Source organism: Pygocentrus nattereri, chromosome 18, assembly GCF_015220715.1.
Source record: "Pygocentrus nattereri isolate fPygNat1 chromosome 18, fPygNat1.pri, whole genome shotgun sequence".
Lineage (NCBI taxonomy): Eukaryota > Metazoa > Chordata > Actinopteri > Characiformes > Serrasalmidae > Pygocentrus > Pygocentrus nattereri.
Window position 1 is genome coordinate 22,952,315 of NC_051228.1, and position 26,817 is coordinate 22,979,131.

General features: G+C 37.2%; 1 protein-coding gene across 3 annotated transcripts; it reads right to left on the reverse strand.

Annotated features, from left to right (window-relative positions):
* Window positions 1–734: 734 nt before the first annotated feature.
* Window positions 735–13,329, reverse strand: anxa3b (annexin A3b). 3 transcript variants are annotated; one of them, XM_017708163.2, is made up of 16 exons: window positions 13,110–13,284; window positions 12,974–13,017; window positions 11,325–11,369; window positions 10,985–11,020; window positions 10,795–10,842; window positions 10,607–10,694; window positions 10,319–10,413; window positions 9,537–9,650; window positions 9,223–9,313; window positions 9,057–9,136; window positions 8,909–8,965; window positions 7,238–7,331; window positions 6,242–6,337; window positions 6,080–6,138; window positions 4,293–4,415; window positions 735–2,090 (listed from the first exon to the last, which is right to left on the reverse strand). In XM_017708163.2, exons 4-16 carry the CDS (start codon window positions 10,997–10,999, stop codon window positions 2,031–2,033), a joined length of 1,020 nt encoding a protein of 339 aa, XP_017563652.1. In that variant the 5' UTR covers window positions 11,000–11,020; window positions 11,325–11,369; window positions 12,974–13,017; window positions 13,110–13,284; the 3' UTR covers window positions 735–2,030. The 3 variants fall into 3 exon arrangements, with proteins under 3 accessions (XP_017563652.1, XP_017563654.1, XP_017563653.1); XM_017708165.2 differs by lacking the exon at window positions 12,974–13,017 and having other exon boundaries at window positions 13,241–13,329; XM_017708164.2 differs by lacking the exon at window positions 12,974–13,017.
* Window positions 13,330–26,817: the final 13,488 nt, after the last annotated feature.

Genomic DNA, 26,817 nt, shown 5'->3' on the forward strand with positions numbered 1-26,817 from the left:
TATATTTTTCATTCATCATAGTACAAACAATGTAAATGTTCCCTCAAAGGTACGACTGTGGGTTTAAGGTCCAGTTTTGTACTTTAAATATGGTCTTCCCCAGTAGAAAACTATGTATTTGTTCCTTTTCATAACCTAAAGTTTTAAAACAGAACAATAAAATAAAATGTCTGGTAATACAACTTGGAAAATATAATTTCAGTGGCTTATGGTACAATTATGTTCATTAAGTGACAGTTTCATACATTTATTTCTGACAGTGTAGGTGCTTTGCCAATATAACTTCACACATGGGTCATGCATAGCTTCATATTTCAAATATTTTTATAAGCCCATCAAGCTTTGGTTCACTGGAAATGCATGTTGAAAATGAAGGGCTCGTTCAAGAGATGGTACAAGGTTTCAATTTTAACACTTCAGATGGTTCTTCAATTTTACGCAGGCTGATATGGTTGTTTTTGCTCAGGCTTTATCATTTGCTCCAAAGGGTTATAGTGCTGATAGTCCCCTGATCTCTCTGAATGGGTTAGAGGTGATGATTTGACTGAGTCCTAAATATTTATATGCTTTTATATTAATTCATTGAAATTTAATACAAGCTTGTTAAACATTACATTTTGCCATTGAAGTATTAAGCAAATATGTGAAGGTTCTTGATTACTGCTCTGTACAATTCATTTTAAGCTCCACCTGAAAGTGTTTTCCAGAAGTGTCTACTGTAGTAAACAGCCCCCTGCATTCATATTAGATTTAATTAGAAAGGTTCCAGTCAAACAGCAGAGAAAAGCAGTCAAGTTTAAATAAGACTCTGAAAGGCTGAAAGTGCTGAAGTTATCTTGCAAAATGTTACTTTGGCAACCAAGACAGTAGGAGTCAAGCAGAGAGTAAAACAGATAAGATCTCAGATTAACATAGGGGTTAAAAATGTGCTCCAGCCAGAGATTAAGTAGAAGTCCAACCTTTTTTTATTTTATTTAAATAATTTTTTAAAATCCTGTAAGTAGCACAAGTGCTGCATTGTTCGAATGGTGTCAAAAATGGGGATATGGCAATTTTTCTACTAAACTGCACCTAAACAGCCAATGAAGTTATATTTACTAGGGAAATTCTGGATAACGCACAAATAGCATGATACACATTTATATATGAAGCATAAGCAAAGAAGATAAAGGATATGTGTCTCTGGCCTTTCATACTTTCATCATCCATATGGTTGGCATATTTACTTTTTTAAAGGCTATTCAGATTGGTTTGATATGAAATGTGTCATTTTAGATAAACCTAACCAAATCATAATTCAACACAATGGTGATAATAGGAACCAGACATCTGAATAGCTAAATGTCTCTACAAGCAACATTACCAAAAGTCTTTTTTTGAATTATTACAAATGTGCAGCTTGATGCCCAAGACACTGTTTTACGATGTTATGTTTCTGGCCTAAAACATTTTTCATTCATGGTGTAGGAGTACATGCAGTGTGTTGCAAGGCAAAATCTTACACATCATTTTACACGATTTTACCCTTAACATAACATTGACACATGTAGGTTCACTGGCCATTTGAATAACATACACAAAAAAACAAAAAACACTTTATATCATCAGGGTCAGTGCCCAGTCATAAACAGCTTCAACAAAACTGTAAATGAATCAGAGTCAGCCACAAGAAGTCATATTCATCAGGAAATAATCTCTGGTTCCCATCACTATTAATGTAAAGATGTCAGAAACAATGAATCATTTCACATCAAACCACCCTGAATGACTCAGACATTAGACTAGCAAAGATTTATTTTGGTGCATGTAAGCAAAGCAGCAGGCACTTGGTGACTTCAGGGTGAAATTTAAAATGTAAATTAAAGCCTTGAGAACCACAGTTACTAAATGAGAATAATCACACAAATCAGTACTGTAATATAAGCTCACATAGGAGGTGTTTAGCTTTTAGTGATTAAGATCCAAAAAACATTAATCACAGGCGAGCCCAGACTCCTTGGTGGGTGGAGCTAATCTTCATCTGCTCCCACTCAGTCATCCCCTCCACAAAGCCTCTTCAAGCATTGGCCAAAGTCGCCGGCTACATCCGACTAGAATTGGGCAAGATTTAGAATCAAGTTTCAATGACTCATAAGAACCAGTTCATCAAGAAATGGATAATGGAGAACCGACAGGTAAAAAACTGCACAAACTCAGAAAGAGGAAACAATTGTGAGACCAGCAGTAGCAAGTTCCAGCCATGCAGGCTGCGTGGGTGGCGCATTGCCTAACATCTTTACTGGGCTCCTTTATCCCCATAACTCATGGGCAGCATACAGCAGTTTTACAATATTAGGCTGTATTGCAGCACCAATATGAATGTTTTTGTATTTTTTTGTTATTTGTTGAAAGTAATTTTTAGATGGCCTATTCATTTTTATTTTGAACCATAAGACTGCTACACTACAGATAGTCATGCTACTAATGGGGAAGTCAAGCTTTAAAAACTGACAGAACATTGCAGATTAACAGTTTTTCTGTAGATTTCATTAGCCACATTTACAACCCCAATTCCAATGAAGCTGGGACGTTGTATAAAACAAACAAAAACAGAATACGATGATTTGCAAATCCTTTTCAACCTATATCCAATTGAATACACTACAAAGACAAGATATTTAATGTTCAAACGGATAAACTTTGTTTTTTGCAAATATTCACTCATCTTGAATTTGATGGCTGCAACACGTTCCAAAGAATGTGGGACAGAGGCATGTTTACCACTGTGTTACATCACCTTTCCTTTTAACAACACTCAATAAGCGTTTAGGAACTAAGGACACTAATTGTTGAAGCTTTGTAGGTGGAATTCTTTCCCATACTTTTTTGATGTACAACTTCAGTTGCTCAACAGTCTCCATTGTCGTATTTTGCACTTCATAATGCGCCACACATTTTCAATGGGAGACAGGTCTGGACTGCAGGCAGGCCAGTTTAGTACCTGCACTCTTTTACTGCAAAGCCACCCTGTTGTAACATGTGCAGAATGTGGCTTGACATTGTCTTGCTGAAAATAAGCAGGACGTCCCTGAACAAGACGTTGCTTGGATGGCAGCATATGTTGCTCCAAAACCTGTATGTACCTTTCAGCATTAATGGCGCCTTCACAGATGTGCAAGTTATCCATGCCATGGGCTCTAACACACCCCCACACCATCAGAGATGTTGGCTTTTGAACTTTCCGCTGATAACAATCTGGACAGTCCATTTCCCCTTTGGCCCGGAGGACACGACGTCCATGATTTCCAAAAATAATCTGAAATATGGACTCGTCAGACCACAGGACACTTTTCCACTTGGCGTCAGTCCATCTCAGATGAGCTCAGTCCCAGAGAAGCCGGCGGTGTTTCTGGGTGTTGTTGATATATGGCTTTAGCTTTGCATGGCAGAGTTTTAACTTGTACTTGTAGATGGAGCGACGAACTGTGTTCACTGACAATGGTTTTCTGAAGTGTTCCTGAGCCCATGTAGTAATATCCATTACAGAATGATGTCGGTTTTTAATGCAGTGCCGCCTGAGGGATCAAAGGTCACGGGCATTCAATGATGTTTTTCTGCCTTGCCGCTTACTTGCAGAGATTTCTCCAGATTCTCTGAATCTTTTGATGATATTATGGACTGTAGATGATGAAATCCCTAAATTCCTTGTAACTGCACGTTGAGAAACGTTCTTAAACTGTTGGACTATTTGCTCATGCAGTTGTTCACAAAGTGGTGAACCTCACCCCATCCTTGCTTGTGAACGACTGAGCCTTTCAGGGATGCTCCCTTCATACCCAGTCATGACACTCACCTGTTTCCAATTAACCTGTTCACCTGTGGAATGTTCCAAACAGGTGTTTTTTGAGCATTCCTCAACTTTCCCAGTCTTTTGTTGCCCCTGTCCCAACTTTCTTTGTGTTACAGGCATCAAATTAAAAGTTAGAGAATATTTGAAAAAAACAATAAATTTTAAAGTTTATACGTTTGAACATTAAACATCTTGTCTTTGTGGTGTATTCAATTGAATATAGGTTGAAAAGGATTTGCAAATCATCGTATTCTGTTTTTATTTATATTTTACACAACGTCCCAACTTAATTGGAATTGGGGTTTTACATTCCAAGTATAAACTAAAACTGATATCTCTTTTTATTAATTGGATTGGCAAAAATGTTTGCATGTAAACACAGCCATTGTTACTTTACAGGAGGTTTGGATTGACAGCAGGATCTGCTTGTAAGGAAAATGACCAACATTTAGTTTAAACTTACCGCAATTGCAGAATATAAGGAGCAGCCATAAAGTTTTTTATACTCCGCCCTGATATCCAGCAGGTCAATTTCAGACCGGCTGACCATAATCCTGGTCAGAATGGATTCAGTGGTTCCCAGGCCCTAAATAAATCAAAAACAGCTGGTTCAACAGAGCTAAACAAATTCAGTGCAGTCTTTAGGCCGGAGTAGTGATGAATAAGGGTGAGTGATACAGCAAAACGTAACAACATGTAATCAGTCACATGCCATGATTTTGCCAAGCGTTGTTTTTCACAACTCTAAAACACTGGCTCAGTCTCATACTGGACTCATACTGGATGCTGTCTTGCCCTGCATCAATTTGCCACAGCACCTCCTCTGCTTTTTTGCCTGGAATACCTAACTAATGAAACAAATGATCCTCATAACATATAACCGTAACCATTTCCATGACTGTTATTTATAAATGTTCCTCCATTCTAATGAAGCTCACAAAAGCTACCTTTTCTTCCTTGTGGAGAACCTTTAGCCTGCTCAATTGTAAGTGTGAATTAATTCATCTGTCTTGTCAAACACATGACCAAAGAGCTGGGCAATGCATGTTCTTAGTATCACATCAACTTAAAGATAAACAGCACAAGACCAACTAAACCCCACACAACCAGCCTGTTCTAAAATACAATTAACATGGCATTCAACAAATAACACACATACCTACATACATATAAATCTCCAAAAATTAGACATTAAAAGTCAGAAAAATAGGGCCAGGGCCAACCGTTTCATTACACACTTCTATAACCCATGAATAGCTTTTCTAATTACTGTAGTGACTGTATAATAAGCCTCAATATGTAATTAACCTGGGATTTTAAGAGGTTAAAGCAATGTGTTTGCCTAGCAGCGCGCACTCGACTAGTCAAGGGTATGTTATTCAGCACCCTAAGCCAGTTTTTTTCTGCACTGCTATTGGGCTGAAGACAAAATGTTCCAGCATAACAGGACAGTATACAGTATAGTGATAATACCCAAGACATACTCGGTACAGAGTATCATGAGACAATTTATAATGCTATTAATTGTTATGTTGCTCATCATTTAGCTGGATGGATTATGACTCAACACGCAAGTGCATGAGAAATTTCACAGAATGAAAGCAAATGAAGTTTAGCTATTGCCAATGTTTAACTAGGGCACTTTCAATGAGATTAATAGTCTGAAGTCTAATAGTCAAAAGTTTGGAATCACTTGCCATATAAACACTTCTCTGGTGTTTTATTTACAATAATATTGTACATGCTGTGGATTCAAATATTATAAAAACAATTCGTTTTGAGATGTGTAATTCAATATTTCAAGAATTCTTTGATCAAGATGTGAATAAACGTTTTATTAATTTTATTTTAGTGAATCTTAATGAATACCATGCAGTAGTTTTACATTCTGTAAAATATGATACATTCTGAATATTTATATATCTGAATTATTATTTAACATTTTAGAATCTTCTGCTGCTCCTCTCATTATTCTGGACATATCTAACATTTCTTAATTCATATTTACAGCGTGCTAGTTTTTAAAAAATCATTCAAACCTGTGAAGTTGTACAGGGCAACCACTTTATTTTAAATATTAATCTGCAACCAAACTGATTTTTTTATACATTTTCATCAGATTTTTTTTCAAATATTTAAACTTTTAAACAATAGAGAAAAGGTATGTGTGCCAGAGTGAATCTAATTTCATTTTACAGTTTTCCCTTGTAAAATAGTTTCATCCCAGGCTGTGCTGCCTGCTTTGCTTACCTTCATACTCTGATTGAGGCGCTCTGCCATATAAGCTGGTACACTTTTCACACATTTCACTGAAAATACATGCCATTTAAATAACAGTTAATAACAAGCAAGAGCTATATATGATGAGAGATGATAATATTTACAAGAAAAGCAAAAAGGAATTTGTGATACCTATGGCTACCAGAATGTTCTCTAAATTTCCAGACATCTCACTCTCGATGCTCTGCTGCAGGGTCTTCCCAGTCAGATTCTTGTATTCAACTAGAGCTTTTAAATTTAGGAAATGAAAAAAGCAAATGAAAAAGTCCAATTCGCTAAAACTGGTACATATTCATCATAAAACAACAACAACATTTAGTCAAAGATAGCAAATCTCCAAACTACATTTTAAAACACATGACCATCTAACATTAAGAGGCCCATATTCTACATTTTCTTTACATCTTCCAGGGGCAGCAAACTTAAACATGGCATTTATCTGCAAATTAATATTTATTTGCTTGAGTTTAACATACTGGGGAAAAGTGTTTATTAAAATGTTTAGAATTTTATTTTTGGTTAAACATAAGTTGACTAGGGACATCCAAACATTTGCATAAGACTGTATGTACTGGACTGTGGTGGAAATTTTCATGATAGACGATATGCCATCATATTTTTTTTGACATTTGATCAGTTGGAACTGAGAAAATAAATAAATAAACAAATAAAAGTACCAGTAGTGCTACATTTTTAAAACTACTTTCAAAAACTGTAAATATAATGCCTTTTTATTCAATATTTGGCATGCTGTTTGGTACTAAATCCAGTTAAAGAGGAATAATTTTGCTCTCTTAATGAAACATGAATTTGGTGAGTGTTCTACATGTACTGAAGATCTGTTCATAATGGATATACATCTGACATAATTTATCACTATGATGATATATTGTCATATTCCTTTTAATGTGCTGATTGTTAGGACATCATAAACAAAACAATTTAATATATTTTACATATGTAGACTGGAATGTGAAATTAATGGCACATTATGAAATCTAACACATACTACATCAAACTGTTATTATATGATATGGGCCTTTCAAACTGTATTAAAAACAAAGTTAGTTCCAGTTTGTGTAACCAGTACAGAATTTAAGAAACACTGGTATCTAGTCTGCCTCTTACTCTGTCTGAGCTGAGGAACACTCCTGTGGCATAGGATATCAGTGAACTTGCTCTCATCTGTCCCCCACCTCTTCTCGCCAGCCTCATACAGGACCTGTCCAATAAAACACAATTGTGCATAATGGAGTTAGATGTAAAAAAGAACAGACTTGTTTGAAACGTGTTCAAGGCTGACATACATGATGTTTGGCAAGCTCACTGACTTATTTATTAAAGGGGAAATACACTGAATTTCAAAACGCCTGTGTAATTTAAACATTTAGAGTCATTCAGATTGTTCTGATATGAAATGCTCCACTCTGGAGAAACTTCTGAAATCAGATTTGTGATAGAAACCAGACATCTGAATCATTTAGTGCACTCTAAAAAGCTACTACACATAAAAGAATGAAAGTTGGCTGATTTCTAAGACAGTGGTTTATGATAATACATACACATTATATATATACACATTTTATATATATATATATATATATATATATATATATATATATATATATATATATATATATATATACACACATACATACATACATACATACATATACACACACACACATGATAGATAAATTTATGGTATCAAATGTAATTATTTTCAATTCATTTATAGTGGAATGGTACATACAGGGTGCTGTAAGGCAAAGTACTGGATATTCATGTATATGCGTGTGGACATTGTGACCTCTGGTTCACATTACCATAGCTTTAAAGAAAGCTAGTTAGGTTTATCTAATATACTATTTCACATCAAACCACTCTGAATGACTTTGTTTATTCCTCAATACAATTTGATACGCTGAAAGAGACAAAAATACGTCAGCGTTTTATGGCCACCTTTAATAAAAAATAAAAATAGTAGACTTTGAAAATAAGCACAGCATTTTCAGGCATTTCTTATAATAATAAGAGACTGGTGCTGCCAGGAGAGACAGCTAGACTGAGTATTTCTTTGAGGGTGAAATCGATATGAAAGTATAACTCCACCAACTCCTCAATGCCCCTCATTTTAACACGAGGAAGTGCTGCCTTCCCTTTGCAAGGCCTTTGGCCACAATATTGCGTCCTTTCCTGGTATTAATTCCACTTTAATGTAGTAATTCTCCAACTTTTTTCCTCTAAATATTATGACTTTTTATCTCAAAATAGTACATAATTTTTCTCTAAATATTATGACTTTATTTTCCAAATATCATGCTGTACGACTTTATTTCTCAAAATATTACAACTTTATTCTTGAAGTCTACTATTTTTATTTTTATTAATAGTGGCCCTAAAACGCCATTGTACATAAAAAGCCCCTGTTTTGCCAGATTTACAAAAATACTACTGAACTGCACAATCAACTATGAGTACAATACCTTTTATTCAGTGTTTCACATAATCTGCTGCATTAAATTCAAATCAACTAATTTATGCTCTTTTTGTATTGAAACAGGGCAGTTGTTCAGTGTTCTTTACATACTAATGATGTCCACAATACTCAGACAATACAATGACTACACAATGATGTAATTTATCACAATAACAATAAACATGTTCATACCGCCCACCCCTAGGCAGTACCACTGCAAAGAGCAACTCTTCTGACATGATGCCCTCTATGACACCTTGGTTCCAAACAAATACCAGCATGAACGGAGAACAGAATTTCTATCTTCTGTTCGGCATTACCTTGGCATCTGCTTTAGCTTTCGCAGCATCCACTGTGGTACTCTCATCCCTTTTGCCCTGTTGGTTAAGCAAAGTGAGGAGCTAGCATTGCTCATTTTCATCTATACAAATCAGATACAGATGCAAAGAGACCACCAAGGAAGCCAACCTCAGCAAGGATAAGCAGGGCTTTCCCATAATCCCCTGACACCTCAGACTTCAGGTCATGAAGTAGTGATCTCCCAGTTTCTGAAACAGATCATAAAGTAAAATCAGTATTTAATATAATCAAATGATCTGCAACAAAACAAGAACAATTATTTTAAAATTCAAACCTGCCAAATATGCATCAGACAGAGCTTTGATTTGAAAGTTAGATCGGGATGAAAATATCTCTATCAAAGTGCTGTCTGTTGTTCCAGCTCCCTGCGAGAATAGAGATGGATTACTAACCACACAATCATTGAGATGATGTCTGAATCAATATCAATAAACTTTAAAGTTTTCAGGTTTTGAACTACAAAAGAACTACAAAAGCCAGCATGGCAAAACAGAAGAGAGTCATGTCAATATAATATAATATCAATATGATACATGTCAAGAAAAGAGCACAGGATGTTTTTCCACAATGGTGACATAAATCTCTTACTTTAATCGCTCGCATAAATTCCCTGCAGTCAAACTGAGCTGGGGTCATGATCAGGCCCAGCAGGATATCCTCAAAGTCTCCACGAGTGTCACCTTTCAGGTCATCAGCGAGAGTCTGTCATTCAAGAGCTCACATGTTAGAATGGTTTGTGGGAACTGTGTAAAGTCCTGGTCACCTATACAGCTGAACAGTTTTGAATTTCTAGGTTAACCTGAAGTCCTTCAATACCCCAACTAAGAGTATCTCAGTCCAGACTGCTTTCAGAATGTAGCAGAAGAGCCAATCAGAACAGACCTCATTTACATATATCAGTCTAAAGGTACACTAACAATAACAGCCTGTTTAATAAGAAAATGGTTGTGTAAAATAAATTAATGCTTTTTTTAATACATAAAGCCACACAAATATATGGCAGGGGTATTCAAATATGACAAAATATAACATCACTATAGTAGAAGAATATATGCTGAAGTTTGATAAGCTATAAGAGGTCCCAGTAGAAGGATTTAAACATGTCCTAAATACATTTAAACATGTCCTAAATACAATTACCATTTATGCCCTCATTTTAATGACACATGCAATTGTTCAGTGTTGACAATATTTACAATATGTTCTCAAAATCATATTGTAGATCTGATAGACAAAATCTACCACAATAACAATAAAAATATGTATCATAAATATTTAATGGACAAAATACAAAAAATAAGGATATGCACTCTTTCAAATGTATACTTCTGAAGTCTACACTGGGGTAAAGACTAGTATGGTTGGTTTACCCTTCCAGTTGCTTGATGGTAAGCTTTGCAGATCAGCTGGCGCTGGGCATTGCTTCTCTGAGTGAGAATGTCAATCAGAGATTTCTCATTGGTCCCTGCCAGTGTCAGAAACATTATCAGTAAAAAACATGCACAAAATCGTCATATAATATCCCTGACAGCTGGTGACTGCAGTCAAGCAATGTGTGCATTCTTCAGCTGATCTCTGGTAAACTGGGTGCAGTGTAAATTTACTCAGTGAGTAACTGTAAATACCAGCATGTTAATGGTAGTTGGGAGGTGCCTCACCTAGGCCTTCTATAGCCTTCCTTAAAGCAGCAACATCTTCAGATGGATTGAAACCTGGCTTTTCCTTAACGGTGCCTCTGGCACTAGACTGGAAGATATGAACAGAATATCAGATCACAATTTGTACATAAAAGAGTGCTTGTAAACCCATTAAGAAAAATATGTAAGGACACAAAAGGTGTTCTTACAGGAACTGTTAATGAATCTGGGGAATCCAGAAGAAGGCTCAGATCATCCTGAAACATAAGAGACACATCAGATTTATTCGGCCTTGTACTTAAATACATGGTGTTAATAAACACAGACCAATAAACTCTTATTAAATTGGCCTTGATGACATTCACAAAAACTTACAAAGTTTTGTAGAGCTATACTCACCCACACAGAAGCCATTGTTGTTTAACTGGGTTAACCCTGTATTGAGATATCAGAAGTTGTTATACATCGCCTTTCTCTCACACTACATGTCTAAAAAAAATTTCAATTAGTGAATGCTACTTTAAGGTGAGCCCATTACTGACATAGACACTTAACATTTAAACAAAAATCTGCTTGCATGATCTCCACTGAAAAGCACTGCCGACAGAATATGACGCCCTGGAGCAGCTACACGTGAGCTTAAAGTGGAATTTCACAACTTTTTCAAAATTTATACAGAACTGTTGAGATGTAAAGTCATTCAAAGTGGTTTGATGTGGATCATTGTAGAAAAACCTACCGATTTCTTTTCAGTGGTGGTGACAGGAACCAGGGGTCACAATGTCTACAACACAAATAAAACCATTTTATTTGCTATTCAAAATGACCAGAGAACCTACATGTATTCTGTTTTTATACACAACAAGTTAATTAAAAAAATATATTTTTCCTTAAAATGCTCCGCATGTATCTCTGTACATACATAGTTTGTGTCAAACCATTGTTTAAAAATATAAAACAAAGTCTGAGCTTTTAGATGCATTATAAACTCCACATTCCAGTAACCAGTGAACCTACAAGGGTCTTCTGAGTTTTTATCCAATGCTGATAATGCTAAAATAGTGGTACTGGTATCTGAAAGAAAAGAAAAGAAAAAAAAAAACTTTCTTTGGAGACTATTTTGCCTTAGAACACCCTGCATGTATTATGTTTAAATGAACAATGCAGCCCAAAATCTTATCTGAAGACTACTGCATAATAATGGCCCAGTAATCAGACAATAACTTTGTGAACATTTCATGTTACTGTGTCCTCTGAGGGAGCTTTTAGATCAGAGCTTGGTTCCAACCTGCATCTAGCATGCTGTTCCCCTTTTACTTCACACTATGTGGGACTGTTTCAGCTCACTCCCACTTTTCATAAAGACTCAGTCAGAGACTGCCTCTACCAGTGCAGTTTCTAAAGCGTTACCATCCAGTCTTCAAACAGAGATCCTCTTAGCTTTTATTTGGTATTTAGCTTATTAAATTGTAAATACTGTTTGACCAGAGGAGGATGGGTCTCCCCTTGTGAGTCTTGGTTCCTCCTAAGGTTTCTTCCTCCAGACTGAGGGAGTTTTTCCTATATGTATGTTTATCTATATGTATATTTATATGTATGTAACTGTGTGTTTTCAAACTTCTGTAAAGCTGCTTTGTGACAACATTGTTGTAAAAAGCGCTATACAAATAAACTTGAATGGAATTGAATTGAATTGAATGCATCTGATGCAGCTAATCAAGGACTTCTGAAGAAGTTTTGGACCTGGAGCAGGTATGACAGGCAGACTGGAGGTGATCTCAAGAAAAAGGGTTGATGACCACTGTTTTGGATGCAGACATCTGGTTACTATCACCACCAGCATTAACAATTCTGCCTCTCCCTGAATTACTATGTCTAGATCTTAATTAACTACTTATGCAAATGCATGGACTAGAGGAGCATAAAGTCCCTCAGCGCTGTGCTGTGGAGCAGTGGAACTGTGTTGTTTTGAGTGACGGAGCTCTATCCAGTACCTTTGGAATGAGCTGGAGGGATCCAGAACTGATCATCCAACATCAGTACCTGACCTCACTAATTCACCTGTGGCAATCAAATCCTTAAAGCAATGTTCCAAAAGCCTTCCCCGAAGAGTAGACGCTGTTACTGCAGCAAAGAAGGGACAAACTCCTCAACTTTGATTTCAGGAAAAACTCTGGATAAGCAGGTGTGTGCAGACTTTTGGACATTTAGTGTAGATTCATTTCTTGTTATTGACTGTAAAATGTAGCTGATTTCATTTTTACAAAGGGGACCAGGCGGAAACAGCTACACCTACAATAGTCACAATAGACATGCCTTCTCTATTCAAACAAGCTGCAACGTTGCACATTCTACACGCAGCATAACTCAATGTGCACTTCTGCTCACCAATAAACCAGCAAAGTCTGCGAAGTTTAAACCATCAGCTGAACCTAAAATAAGAATACACATCCAGAAAAATATCACCACATCACTGTAGCATCCAGTAGGGAATTGTAAAGTGAAAATCAGTCGATTCACAAACCTGAAGTGGTGCGTTTGCTTACTGTGCTGTCCAAAATGAAGCTCAACAACATAACAGCTCCTCTACCTCAACAGTTCAACCCACTATTTTTGGCTTCTTTTCTTAATTTGGTGACAAAGCAACTACTTTACCTCAACTCCACAGCTGGCCTCCCCTTTTCCAAGTTCGACTGCAACCACTTGGCCTCGGAGTCGAAACTAAAAAGAATCGATCTCAAATATCCGGTAATCAAGTATCGACTCCAAGGATTCGTTTCCACACAGTTTGCATTTATTTTACGTCGGAAAACAAGGATAACTGTAAAATTTGTAACCGTAAGCTGATTTACAAAGCATCAAAAACATATGATCCCACTTGAAGGAGTCTAACGTTACAGAGAAAAATCAGGTACTGTTTATCCAGCGACCACTAGTCAAGTTAGTTTAGCTAGCGTTAGAGCTCCAGATTTCCTTGCTAGGATCAAATGTAATTAAGAGTGCAGCCTTTATTTTTTATCACATTCCCTTCTTCAGGGCGTGGATTTTGGAATCGAGGTTATTCTGTTAAATCGACTTTTTTTAATCCCCTCCCATCGCTTGGATTCAGATTCAGAGTCGACTCTACGTTCACTGGAATCGGACAGATCAGTGGGGAAACGCCCATCCAGCGCAGGAAATGAACTCCGGACTGTGGTTCTACAAAGAAACGGCCTCCTAATCTTTCGTCATCAGATACTACGTGACGCTATTAAAGGGGAACCCCACCAATTTTTCAAAAATTCTAAATAGTCCTTGAGATGTAAGCAGAGTCATTCAGTGTGGTTTGATGTGAAATGATTCATTATAGAGACTAAGATGTCTTTACAGTGGTGGTCGTCATGACTACAACATAAGAAAGCCACTTTACCTTAAAAAAAAACATTAGTGAACTTACACAAGTTATTATATGTAATGTTGATGATGGTCAAATGGTTCTAAATCTGAAACAACACAGCACCCTGCATGTACCCCTCCACCATGAAAGGATTCAAATAAATGGATTAAAATAATAGTTCGTTCAAACACATTGAGTCAGACATCAGGAAGTGTATTTACATTAATAACTTTCTGTGAGGAAGTTTTTACATGTGGACACCTGGTTCCTATCACCACCACTGTAAATCTCTGTAGAACAGCATTTCGCAACAAAACACCCTGAATGACTTTTATATCTTTATAACCAATTATTTATGCAGAGTTCTGGAGAAAAATCAGTGGAGTTCCCCTTTGAGTTGTTTACAGTCAGAGCTACAATGCATGCTGAAATGATGAAGTAATCTGAAAGGGGCGTCACCTTTACAGCATTTACTGTAACAGTCTTTGCAGCAATGCTGCCATCATCCCCTGTTCCTCTAAATCAGATTCAAAGTCTCTACCAAACACAGCCAATGTGAGCAGAAAGGCAATGCAGTTTTTATATGCAGAGATCTTCAGTCTGGATTTTGTTCTATTAGTAAGACTACTGGTGATTTAACACTTCAAATCAGTTTAATTACAAGGCTAAAACTTCCAAAATATCAAAGTACAAGCATGATATGCAATTTCCTGTCCAGATAAGGATGATGACAACCTGCATGTGTAACTGACAGGAGCAGTAGTCATGAAATAATAAAGCCACAAGAAGGAACAAAATTAACCAGATGCAATGCTGATATGGTCCATTATGTTTTCTTCATTTTATGACGGCCGTGATGACTTGATTAGAATGTGAATCAAGCACTAAAATCAAAGCTGCACACATCAGACGTAGCACCTCATAGTCCAAAACACTTTATAAATACCAGCTTTAAAGGGGAAGCCCACTGATTGTCCTTACAGTCGTAGTGATAAGAGCCAGGACTTACATTGCCTACAATACACATTTTATTTAATATCCAAAGCAATCAGTGAACCTATTTGTGTCTTCTGAGCTTTTATATGTAATACTGATGGTGGAAAAATAGTGGTAAATCTGAAGGAAAAAAACCCACCAAATTGTCTTTGGGGACTATTTTGCCTCACAACACCTCGTAAATTCCCCTCGACCATAAATACATTTAAAATATGTTTTAGGCCAAAACTTTCTCAGAACTTCATAACCGTTTCATGCAGTATGTGAGGGAACCTTTTGAATGTGGAATTTCAATGCCGCTGATCAAGATCTAAGTGTTTAAAACAGATGTCAAGGATGTCCAGTCTTCTCCTGGATGCCTGTCATGCTGGACAGATCTAACATTCAGTTTCTGAGGCTCTTGATTAGCTGTGTAAAGTTTATTGCAGTAGTACTGATGCTGTTATAAACTGTTCTGCAGAAATCCAGTATAGCCCTTTTTACTTCTTCTGAACATTCCTGTCCAAACAAGGCAGAAGAACATAGATGCACTTAGGCCCAATCCTATTTCTTATTTTAAGCCCTACCCCTTGTTTTTGAGTGTCACATTGCCCCTTGGAACTGAGTTACAAGGGTAGTAGTTGAAGTCCCCTTAAAATAAAGAAGAACATTACTTCATTATCAGGCTACTAGCAGTGCTGTGTAGGCCACCCTGACAGTCTGCAGTGATAGCAAAGAAGGGTAACATTTAGCAACCTCACTGCTGGGCTTTACTTACATTTAGGGAATCATTTACCTTCAAAAAGGGGGGATGTGATAATTACTTAATGTTGCCCTCGCCTAATTCTTTAGTGATATGAAGCTGATGTCAGCTATTCAGCAGCTTCTTGGTCAAATTTTCTTGCTCCACCTAAAACGGAGCAGCAGCTACATTCTTGGGCTTTGGGTATCAGTACTGCTAGACTATCTAAGGTGGAATGGGAAATTTAGCTAGCTAGCTACTGAGACATTAGCACTCTTTTAGAGAATTTTTATGCTTGCTATGAAGAAAAGCAATAACACATTGAAATGACATTAAACTAAGATAATACAATGGTTATCATTATTAAAAAAAAGAAAATATTCACATTTGTGGGACATTTTGGTCACTTGTGCAGCCATCTTGCCAGTTTTACTTTTTTCCAGCAACACTGTTTGGGGTGTACCTCTGAAAAACCTCAGTTTGGAGGGCCATGTAGCCCTAATGCTTCGTCCTACCTCTCTATCTCAACAAAAATTGGGACACCTTATCCCTAGGCATGAACGTACAAAACAGGGGCTAAGAGCTAAGTGGTAGGGGTGAGGGGTGAAATGGGACTGGCCCTAAATGCATGAAAATATAACCATTGCTTAATGGAAACTTCTCATATTCATCAGAAGTGGTCATTCTGTACATTCTTAAAAAAGGCTCCTTAATGCTTTTTGGCTTAGACCTGCTAGAGGAAAAAACTTTAGTCGATATGTAGTCTTTATATTATGTGGAAGTTAAAAGCTAAATTTAACAAAATTTCTTGAAAGAACTATTACTTGAAAGGTTCTTTAAGAAATCAAATATGGCTCTTCTTTGGCATTGCTCTTAAGAACCCTTTATGTTTAAGATAATAGACATGAACAGAACTCTCTACTCTGTACTTGCTGTTATCCAACTTTCTTGAAGTTCTGAACTTCAGACTATTGTATTCCTCTAAAGACTGACAACTTATTTTCCTGTAATTCTCACTTGCCTTTTGTCTGGAGAGAGATTCACCGTTCCATACAGTCCCCAGTAAGCCTCATTTGAGTTGCATCTGTTATAAAACATCTCCTCTTTCTGTTTCAGGGCTTTCCATCTCTCTCTGGTTCCTCCGCATCCTCTGGCAAAAAGTGCATAGCAGATATACACACACAAACAGATAAACAGCCACCACAAGCCACACCACAGCCATGAACATGGCAACGCGCAACAGGTTACTGTCCATCTCTACTGACTGAGAGGAAAGAGGAGGGAGAGGTAAATTGAGAGCACGAAAGTAAACACCTGTATGACAGGGTAATGATGCTCTTAGCTGTACACAAACATCAAAACATCACCGTGTACCTCCTGTCGATGGACAGTTCTTTATTTTTTTATGTGCAATGTGTGAGTTTTTAAAGTTTAAAGGTACTCTTCATAGTTTAAAGGTTCTATATCACAGAATTTTTACCTCAAACTATATGTCCAGCCAAAAATCATTAAGAAAACATTATTGTTAAATGGCCATAAATGGTCATAACTAATTTTTACCTGACCAACCTCTCTTTATTCCTTAAATACTCTTCAAGGGTTCTTTATTAAAGAAAATGGTTCTGTATAGAACAATAGACACTCAAAGAGCACTTTGCATGATTAAAGAACCCTCTGCATGATTAAAGGATTCTTTGCATTATGAAAGGGTTCTTCAGTTTGATGGAGAATGAGTTGTAAATGATTCTATATAGAATCTTTTTGAAAAGGGTTCTTCTATTATTACAGGCTTAACATAATAACAATAGAAGATCCCTTTTGGCTGCTATCTAGAACTCTTTTTAAAAAGGTTCTATATAGAACCATTTACAGCACATTCTGCATCTATCTGAAGAACCATTTCACCAAGCAAATAATCCTTTAATCAAGCAAAACATTCTTTGAGTGTTGATGGTTTTATATAGAACCACTGTCTTTATGAAAAACCCTAAAAGAACCATGTTTTATAGAATGAAGCTTTTAAAAAAGGCATCATCTTCAGCCCATTCTCTATCAGTATGAAGAAACCTTACATGATGCAAATAACTCTTTAATTTAATCTTATATTTTATATAAGTATATATATAAATATATATATATATATATATATATATATATATATATATATATATATATATATATATACCTTATACCTTCACTGTGAGTGGGTGGGAATAAACTGCTGTAGGCTGAACAGGTGGATTCATGTAAATAAGATGGTTCTGATGACATCACAGAAACAACAAATTAATAATGGACTGGTTTTGCAACTTAATTTCCATATATGGACTCTGTGGACAGGGGGGTGAGCAGTACATATGGAAACAATAATAGTCTTTACATACCATGCCATTCTCTTTTATTTCAGAAAAGCAAGGACAATTCGGTTTTCCATTATATTGGCTCTTTAAATACAGCACTACTGTTTTGCGGGGGTATTTTTCAGTCATAACTTGTTCACAAACCGTAGAAAAACAAAACATATTGACATATATGGTGTATCATGAAAGTATCTTCAAGTACTGTGATACATTATTGCCACATTGACTATTCTACAAGAACACTGGGCCTCATTCACCAAAATCCTCTAAGTTTTTTCTTACATTTGTTCTTGAGACAAGCCCTAAGAAAAGGTCTGACGGGTTCTTAATTGTTCACATTTTTGTGCTCTTGACTGTGTGTAGATTCTGTTCTTCTCCAAGAACAAACAAGAAAACACTGGGGAACGATGTCAGAATCTTTAGAAAACTGCGTAAGTGGGTTTAAGAAGAAATTTCTTCATATGAATTATTGGAAAACAAGGCCCAGTTTTTAAGATGTTGTTTGTCGCCCTCTGTTGAGTATTACTAGGCATGACATTTAGGGCCATTATTAGATGCAGAAGCTGAAGAATACAACAGTTACAACGTTTACATGCTGAAAATGTTTTCTCTGAGTATCTTCAATGGTCTCTTTGGTTTGGAAATACAGCTCTTTTAGATGAACGCAACTTAAGGCATATAGAAGTCAACTCTCAAGAACTCTTGTCTAATTTAATTTTTCAACTTCATAAGTTTCAGCATTGATATTTCTGGGGATTTTGTATCTTCTAAAAATGCAATGCTTTTGAGAAATTATGCTTTAAGATGGTAAAACCACAGCTGTACTTGGAACAAAGACCAAAGAATGCAGACCATTAGGATTTTTCAGAGACACATTCTGCAACCTGAGATTTCCCAAAGAGGTATGAGAGCTTTGAGGTTGCTGAGGATATGCCAGGACTTAAAGCTTTATGTCTGGAAGAATCACATGCACAGATTGCTCAATCAGACATGCACATGGCAAATGTGGAATATACACGCAAAGGTATGACCATTTGGACACATGACAAATAAGTGTGCACAATTCCAGGCAGCTGCAGGTATGAGCTCAAAGCCAATTTGCTGCACCAGGAATGACCACTTGGTGGAGTCTTGTCCACATTCTGAAGACAGAGGGCAACTTCAGAGCAATTCCCAGTGAAAATGTAAGTCTGGGCAGTTAAATCATCTGTAGTCCTGGAGGCCTGAAGTCTAGTTTAGTGATTTCCTTGCACACCTTCATCTCATCAGTTAAAGGGGAATTCTACTGATTTTTCCCGATTTTTTGCATAATTTCATTGTTAAGATGTAAACAAAGTCATTCAGAGCAGTCTTATGTGAAATGCGTCGTTCTTGGGAAATGCACCAAGTGATAGGAACTGACGTCTGAAGCATCTGAAAGCTGCCTTAGAGGAAGAAGTTACATAAAAATTTTACAAACGTCTTATCTGATACCTAGGACAATGTTATACAATAGTTTTGAGATAAGATTTTAAAATATATTCATGATCCAGAGGTACACACAGGGCATTGTAAAGCAAAATAGTCACCAAAGAAAACTTTTTTTTTTAAGATTGATCTATTTTATCATCATCAACATTACATATACAACTTAGAAGACTAATGGGGGCTAACCTGTGGATTTCAGATAGTAAATGAAGCTGTTATATTTGCGTTGTAGACATTGTGACCCCTGGTTCCTATTTCTACCACTGTAAAGAATTGGTTGCTCTATAATAAAGCATTTCACACTAAGCCACTCTGTTAACATCTTGATTCATGAATTATGCGCTAATTTGGAAAAATTGGTGGAATTTTCCTTTAAAGTAATGGCTAGTTTCTTACTTTTGGACTGGAGCTATGAGCCTAATGGGTAAAGTAGTAGACACTTATAGCCACTAGGTTAGTATTGTATAAACTGCATGCCTAAATCATCACAATTGCGTTGTTAAGTAGTTGCAAATAGGCTTGCATATTGGGCTTCTGACAATGTTGGACAAAGTATTACCTATAGAAATGGTAAAATAAAATTGGCTACTTTGACACAGTAGGTAAATCAGGTAGATTTCTCACCAAATCTAATTTTGTTGGTAGGCTGTTCACCATATCTTTTAAATGTAACCTATATGTGACATTAGTCTAAACAGATCAGGCCCCTAAACTGACCAGCAAGAACATGTTTCACATGGCATATTCATCCAGAGGCAAATGATCAAAATGGAGTCAACAGCAACAGCTGCTCCTGGAGGCTTTATCTTCACCTGCATCACAGGAACTTATAAGAAGCTCCATGTTCAAGCTTGGTGCAAAAGTGCACATTATATGGCCATGACTACTTCTTTGGTTCACGTTTTGCTTTCTTTAAAGTTTCCTTTCCTTTGACTCGGTCTCTTATGGCTGCGTTCGAACATGGAGCAGTTTGGATAGGTGTCTTTTAATTTTGTTTGTACAGAAACATTACCCCACGTTCTTTTGAAGTTTCTGCCTGAGAACTTGTAAACAGGGGAATTACCACTCTGTAAAGTCTTAAGGGGTTTCTCAAACACTAGAGGGCGCTCTTGAGCGAGTCCAAAATGAACGGAGCGTTTAAACGAAAACATTTTAATATAAAAGAATACATTCATTTCTTGAACAGAGAACAGCATAAAACATTTTAACATTGCTGTTATATTTTTAAGTGCTTTTGAACTCAAGTTATAGGACATCTGTAAGCACGAACAACCACTGAGCTGCTATGGTTGGTAATCAATCAGCACTCAGCAGCAGTACTGCCAACCAATCAAGACTCAGTAGCAGTAATGCTTATGTCCCATTTGCTGTAGAATAAAATAAAACATACAGGTAAATTTTCTTTGCTTTTTTAGTGAAATTCATCCTTCTACTTTCTTAAATTAAAGGAAAGTTCTGGGAGAGTGATTAGAAACTATTTTTACTGTTTGTTTTTAGCAATTTAGCTCATTCACCCCATTCACTGAGGATCTGCTCACGGGTGCCCTCTGGAGTTTTACAGTCAGGTTTTTGATATAATGGGGGAAATAGGAAGAGACCAGGCTCCAGGTGTCTGCAATCCCTTTTTGGCTGAACTATCACTTTAATAACCAGATTTAGTAGGCATGTTAGTGCAGGAAAAACATCAATCAGTCCAAAACTCTGACCTTCCAGAGCCACAACAGGCAGGACTCCCCTGCTGCCATGGAGAACTACCACAGTAAAGCATTCTAAGTGCAGATGAGTGGCATGTACATGTTCATAAAAAAGGGAGAGGGATTGCATGAGACTGAAACAAACAAATAAAAAGAACTCTCTACTCTGTTCTGTTTTGGCATCCTTTCCAAACAGAATGTGTCTTTGAGGCCTCCGGGTGAACAAAAAACATATGCTCCGCAGCTCTCCTCTTGTTTTGTTCTTTTTCTTTCTCTTCTTGTTCCCGTTCTGTGACCTGCGAGAAAAATTACATGCCGAGTGTCTTATTAATCTGGGAAACGTTGCCAAAACCTCTAGCCACGTAAAAAACTTCCTGGTAATAGCTGCTCTCTGTGTTGTTTTTTTTTTTTTGAAAAAGGCCTCTTTGCTTCTTCTCAAACTTCAAACTGAATATCAGATCTTCTCCATAATGACAGTTAAACCCATCATCAAATGGGGGACACTCTTCAATACACTAGGCCTCACTTCCTCTCACAGTTTCAACTCCAAGACCCTAAAAATATTTCAATCAGCATGTAATTAATATTCCAAGAGAAAGAACACATCAGGAAGCAATTATTCAGTGGGACCCACCCCCACTGCCAACTCCTTAACGTGATGCTCAGTGCACATATCTAGCGTAGGTTACTCTGCACTGAGCCTTGCTGGCCAACATCACCATTTGCCAATTGGGTAAGAGCCCAACAGCTGAATGAGTGACTCGTGGCCTTTTTCAGACTAAAGACCAGCTCACACTTAAAAATATATACTTTAAAACAATACTTTGGTGAAAAATAGAATGCCTATAAATTTCCCCCATTACTTCTAATGTGGTCAGTCAGCCAAGACATGCTTGGTTTCTGAAGTTTGCTTCTTCAGTGTTGCACTGGAGCTTTGAGGCTAATGTAAAAACTAATGGAAGCTTATAGTTCACCAGTTGTGCTAGTTGCACTAAATCATCATACACCTCCCTGAAACCTTTTCATCTTATTAAAAAATCTCAAATGGACTTATTTAAGCAGTTTCTGACAAAGTTTAGGATTCATGTTGGCCAAGACTTTTGTTTTTAGCTATGCAACATACTTTTGTTACCATTTCTATACATAACATTAAATCATACAATGCCGTGAGACGAGTGTGATACTTTAACCATGCAATACTAATTGGTGTATAAAAGCTCACATTAATATTACTTTTTGAAATGAGTAAATGAACACTGAAAAATGTAACCATCATTTGGTCTGTTCTGAACATGCCTACTCATATCTTATGACAGTGCTGCAGTAGTTTGTAAAGCAAGATTTTGATGATGAATCCCTTAAAATCCCAGGCTTATTGCATACTAAAGCTTATTATTCAGCAACTAAAGGGACTTTAATGCAAACCTGCTGACCTATTCTTAGACTGTAGAAGCATGTAATAAAATTTTGTGGCAATTAACTGACAAAGTAAGACTAGGGAAACCTACTTCTGATTATGTATCTTAAAGGAGAAAGTAAACTTTGAATGACTACAAGTGCTTTGGCCTGGGCTGTTATTTTTTTATTTAACAGAAAATTGCCTACTAATTTAAGTGCTATCAGAGAACTTGTAAAGAGGAGAATTACCACTATGTAATGTCTTCCAGGCTTCTTAAACACTAGAGGACGCTCCTGAACAAGTCCAAAATGAATAGGTTAAGATGGAGCATTAGAGCAAAATTATTGTTTCTAAATGCTTAAACATTTTATATAAAAGAAGACATTAATTTCCCGAACAATGAACAGCATACAGCATTTAATACTGCTGTTATAAGAGGTTTTGAATTCAAAGTATAGGAGTTTAAACCAGCTCTGGTGCCATATCACTAATGCTAGTTAGTAACACAGAAGTATTTAACGCCTCTAGATTATTTAGGCTAGTCAGGATTTGTTGACACCACAGGGAATCCTAATGGTTGTGAGATGTATTTGTTTAATGCATGATGGGTATTGTAATGCCTCGCCATATGGGCTAGCCATTCAAATTGGGCTATAAATGTCAAAATATAAATGCCCTCAATGCCCTGCTCAAGGCAATTCACTTGAATTTTTTTCAAACATTTAAAGCTTTTTTTAAAAATTCTGTGTTTTAGTTGAGGCTTGTGACAGACATGGTAGTATATATTTTACCTTATAGCAGTTTCACAGTGACTCCCAGTAGCGACTCACTGATTCGACTACAGTTCATATTCAAGTGAGTTATGTATCCAGCATTTCCAGAAAGCTTAGAGTGAATTTTTTTTCTCACTGTTGGAAATGAAACAACGTGATTTGTTGATACTTCTGTCAATTCTGCTGATAAATACTTTAACACATTAGACCTCTAACACATAGGAGAGCTCACTTAGCTTTATCTATCTAGATACCATGGAGAAAAACAATTAGGGATTGCCCAGATTAACCCATCAATTTCTTTCCAAAATAGCAAAACAAGAGTAACATTGTAATACTTGCAGTGTTCAAAAAGAAGCATGACCTCCTGAACAAAAATCAGCTAGTTTGCAGAAATCAGCTTTCTCGGAAAAGGGTTTCACTCTGGCGATGAGAGAAAACATAAAACGATATAAAATGATAACCAATGAGGCTGACTGATACAATCCAGCACTACAAAATACTGCATACATAAATAAGCATATTAAATGCTAGTTTTAGGTCCGTTTAGAACCAAAAGTAAGTATATTATGTAAACAATATAAATGAAAATCTCTAACCACAATAAGTGACCCAGTTAAGCCTGTGTCAGATTTGTGTAAACCAGCAGCTTGCAGAGATGTCCAGCACCTCGCTGCTCACGCTCTAGCCTCAGCCATTTTGCTGGCAAGGGCTAATTGAGATCAGATGCGAGCACGACCTGTGCCGAGGGTAACCTGGAAGCATTTATTTTATGGAAAAGATGTTTAGTTAAGTGCAGCGCTGCAGCTTAATGAGTCTGGGCCTGGGCCCTGTGATGAATATGATTGGTGAAAGCTCTGAAGGCCGCTTCCTGAGCCCTTCCTTCCTCTCGCATCAGGTTTCAGATTAGCACACTTCCTGTCCACTATGTGCGTTTGTACTCTAGAAGATACTTCTTTACGAAGGGTATCATGTATTATTTTGTGTGTAGCAGCCTTTTTTCCTTTGTGCCTTTTAACAGCTGACAAGAGCAACACTGGATAGTAAGGGAACTGAAATATTTGACCAGGTGTGGCCATGTTGTTTGTGGACTGATGGGTCTGCGGAAGATGTTAAATATCAGTATAGGTCTAATAACATAGTGGGATGATATTGCTGGACATTGGAAATGTGGCTTGCAATATATTAAAAACATACTGATGAGCCCTTATTGTGACATGATTAGAGTTTGACCTGTAGAGCTTGAACAATACATCACTTCCGATCCATGTGTTGATTCTAAAGTCTACAATGAGCGTCTGTTGATGCATTATATGTGCATTGATCCATATAGTTGTTCATTAGGGGCTGGATTCCTAGAAAGCTGCTGTAGGACCGTGTTTATTGTGAAAAGCGCTATACAAATAACCTCAAACTGAGCTCCCATTTAGAGACAGGTGCATTCGCATGTCCTCCACAGCACTTAGAAAACCAAAAGAAATTGCCCTTTCTGCATGTTAAAGGTGTTTATACTGTATGAACCTACCTATAAATCTCACTGACAATACATAAACTTCATAGTATTTTGACAACACCAAACATTGCACGCTTCATTAAAGCTGTGGACCAAGGTGCTTCACTGAAATCTGTTGCCCAGCGTGATGTGACACCCATAGAGGGCGCTGTTGATTTATACCTTCACATTTTTTGTCTCAGTGTTGGCAGCATTAATTAATCAGCATAGCATTAATTTAAAGGGCCTATTGCAAGTTAGTCAGCGAGAAAATGACAAGAAAAATAATCTTGAGAATATTTACCTTTTGAATTGCACATTTTTCTGTTACTATACCAAACTTTAGATGTGAAACAATAATATATATATAAATTACTGTCCATCATATTCACTGCATTTTCACAAGCATTCACTGCATTTACATGACAACATCATAAGTAAAGGAATAGCTCATACATACATGCAAGTGTTGCATGGACTCATTTTTTAAAGGGCCGATATCATGGAAAATCATGGAAAATCTTTTTTCTTTTTTAAGAGTTTGATGCAATATATGAACAATATTAATGCAATATGATTGGTGAGTTAATATGGAGTCCCCCACTCCCCACGTTTGTGGCTACAGCAGCCTGCACTTCTCTTGAAAACTTTCCACAGTATTTTGGGTCATGTCTTTGGGAATTTGTGCCCATTCAGTTAAAACAGCATTTGGGAAGTCAGGCACTGATGTTGGATGAGAAGGCCTGGCTCACAATCAACATTCTGTTTTATTTCAAAGGTGTCAGCTGGGGTTGAGCTCAGGGTTCTGTGTGGGCCACTGGAGTTCTTCCACACCAAACTCACCAAATCATGTCTTTATGGAGGTCACTTTGTGCACAGGGGCTCAGTCATCCTGGAACAAAAAAGGGTCTTCCTCAAATTGCTGCTTCAAAGTTGAAAGCGTTATAATGGTCTAAAATGTCTTCATGTGCTGTAGCATTAACATTACCCTTCACTGGAACTAAGGGGTCCAAACTCTGAAAAGCAGCCCCAGCCCGTTTTCCTTTCTCCACCAAACTTTACTTGTAGCAATATGCATTCCAGTAGGTAATGATCTCCTAGCTTCTACAGATTCATCCATTAGACTGACAGATACTGAACTGAACACAATTTCACTGCTCCAGAATCCTGGCATTGCGCATAGTGATGTTAGGCTTGTGTGTAACTGTTAGGTCATGGAAGCACATTTCATGAAGCTCCTGATGCACAGTCCTTGGGCTAATGTCACTTCCAGAGGCAATTTGGAACTCTGTGGTGAGTGATGCAACAGACAATAAGCAATTTTTTACAACTATCCTGCTACCCCACAAACATTCTTAAGTAATTTTTAAAAGTAGGCATGTTTCTAATGCTCAATCCCCTCTCCAAATTTGGTGAACCCTCTGCCTCAGGGCCTATGTTGCTCTAGGAGTACTACAAACTCAAATAAAGGCATGAGCTCATTCACTCTGTCCATGCAATGGCAGGATGCCAAACTGATCCATGGCTCACTCAAATCGATCCCTTACATGGATTTCTTTATGTGGCAGGTGTCTCACTTTCAGGCCCTATCCATGCATACTGAGAGTGGATGAAAAGCACACTATGCTCCTTGTGCTCTTGCAGCCCCTGATTATGGTCCTCCTCACAAGACGAGAATGAGATGGAGGGGGCTTGGGGGAAAGAGGGGGGGTATCTAGTGCTTCAGTCACTTAGGATCAAGGCGAGGGTGGGAAATGGTAGCAGACATAAAAGCCAAATGTGCTGGTAATCACCAGCGAGCACGCGACAGTTTAACCACTTCAAACCCCCCCAAAAGACGCTTACGGTCGAGGGCAGTGCAGCTCAAGCCATATTCTGCCTTTAATGTAAATGTGACAAATCTAAATGCAACAAATCCAAATGCATCCCCGGCTCATGCTGCGGTTACTGCCTT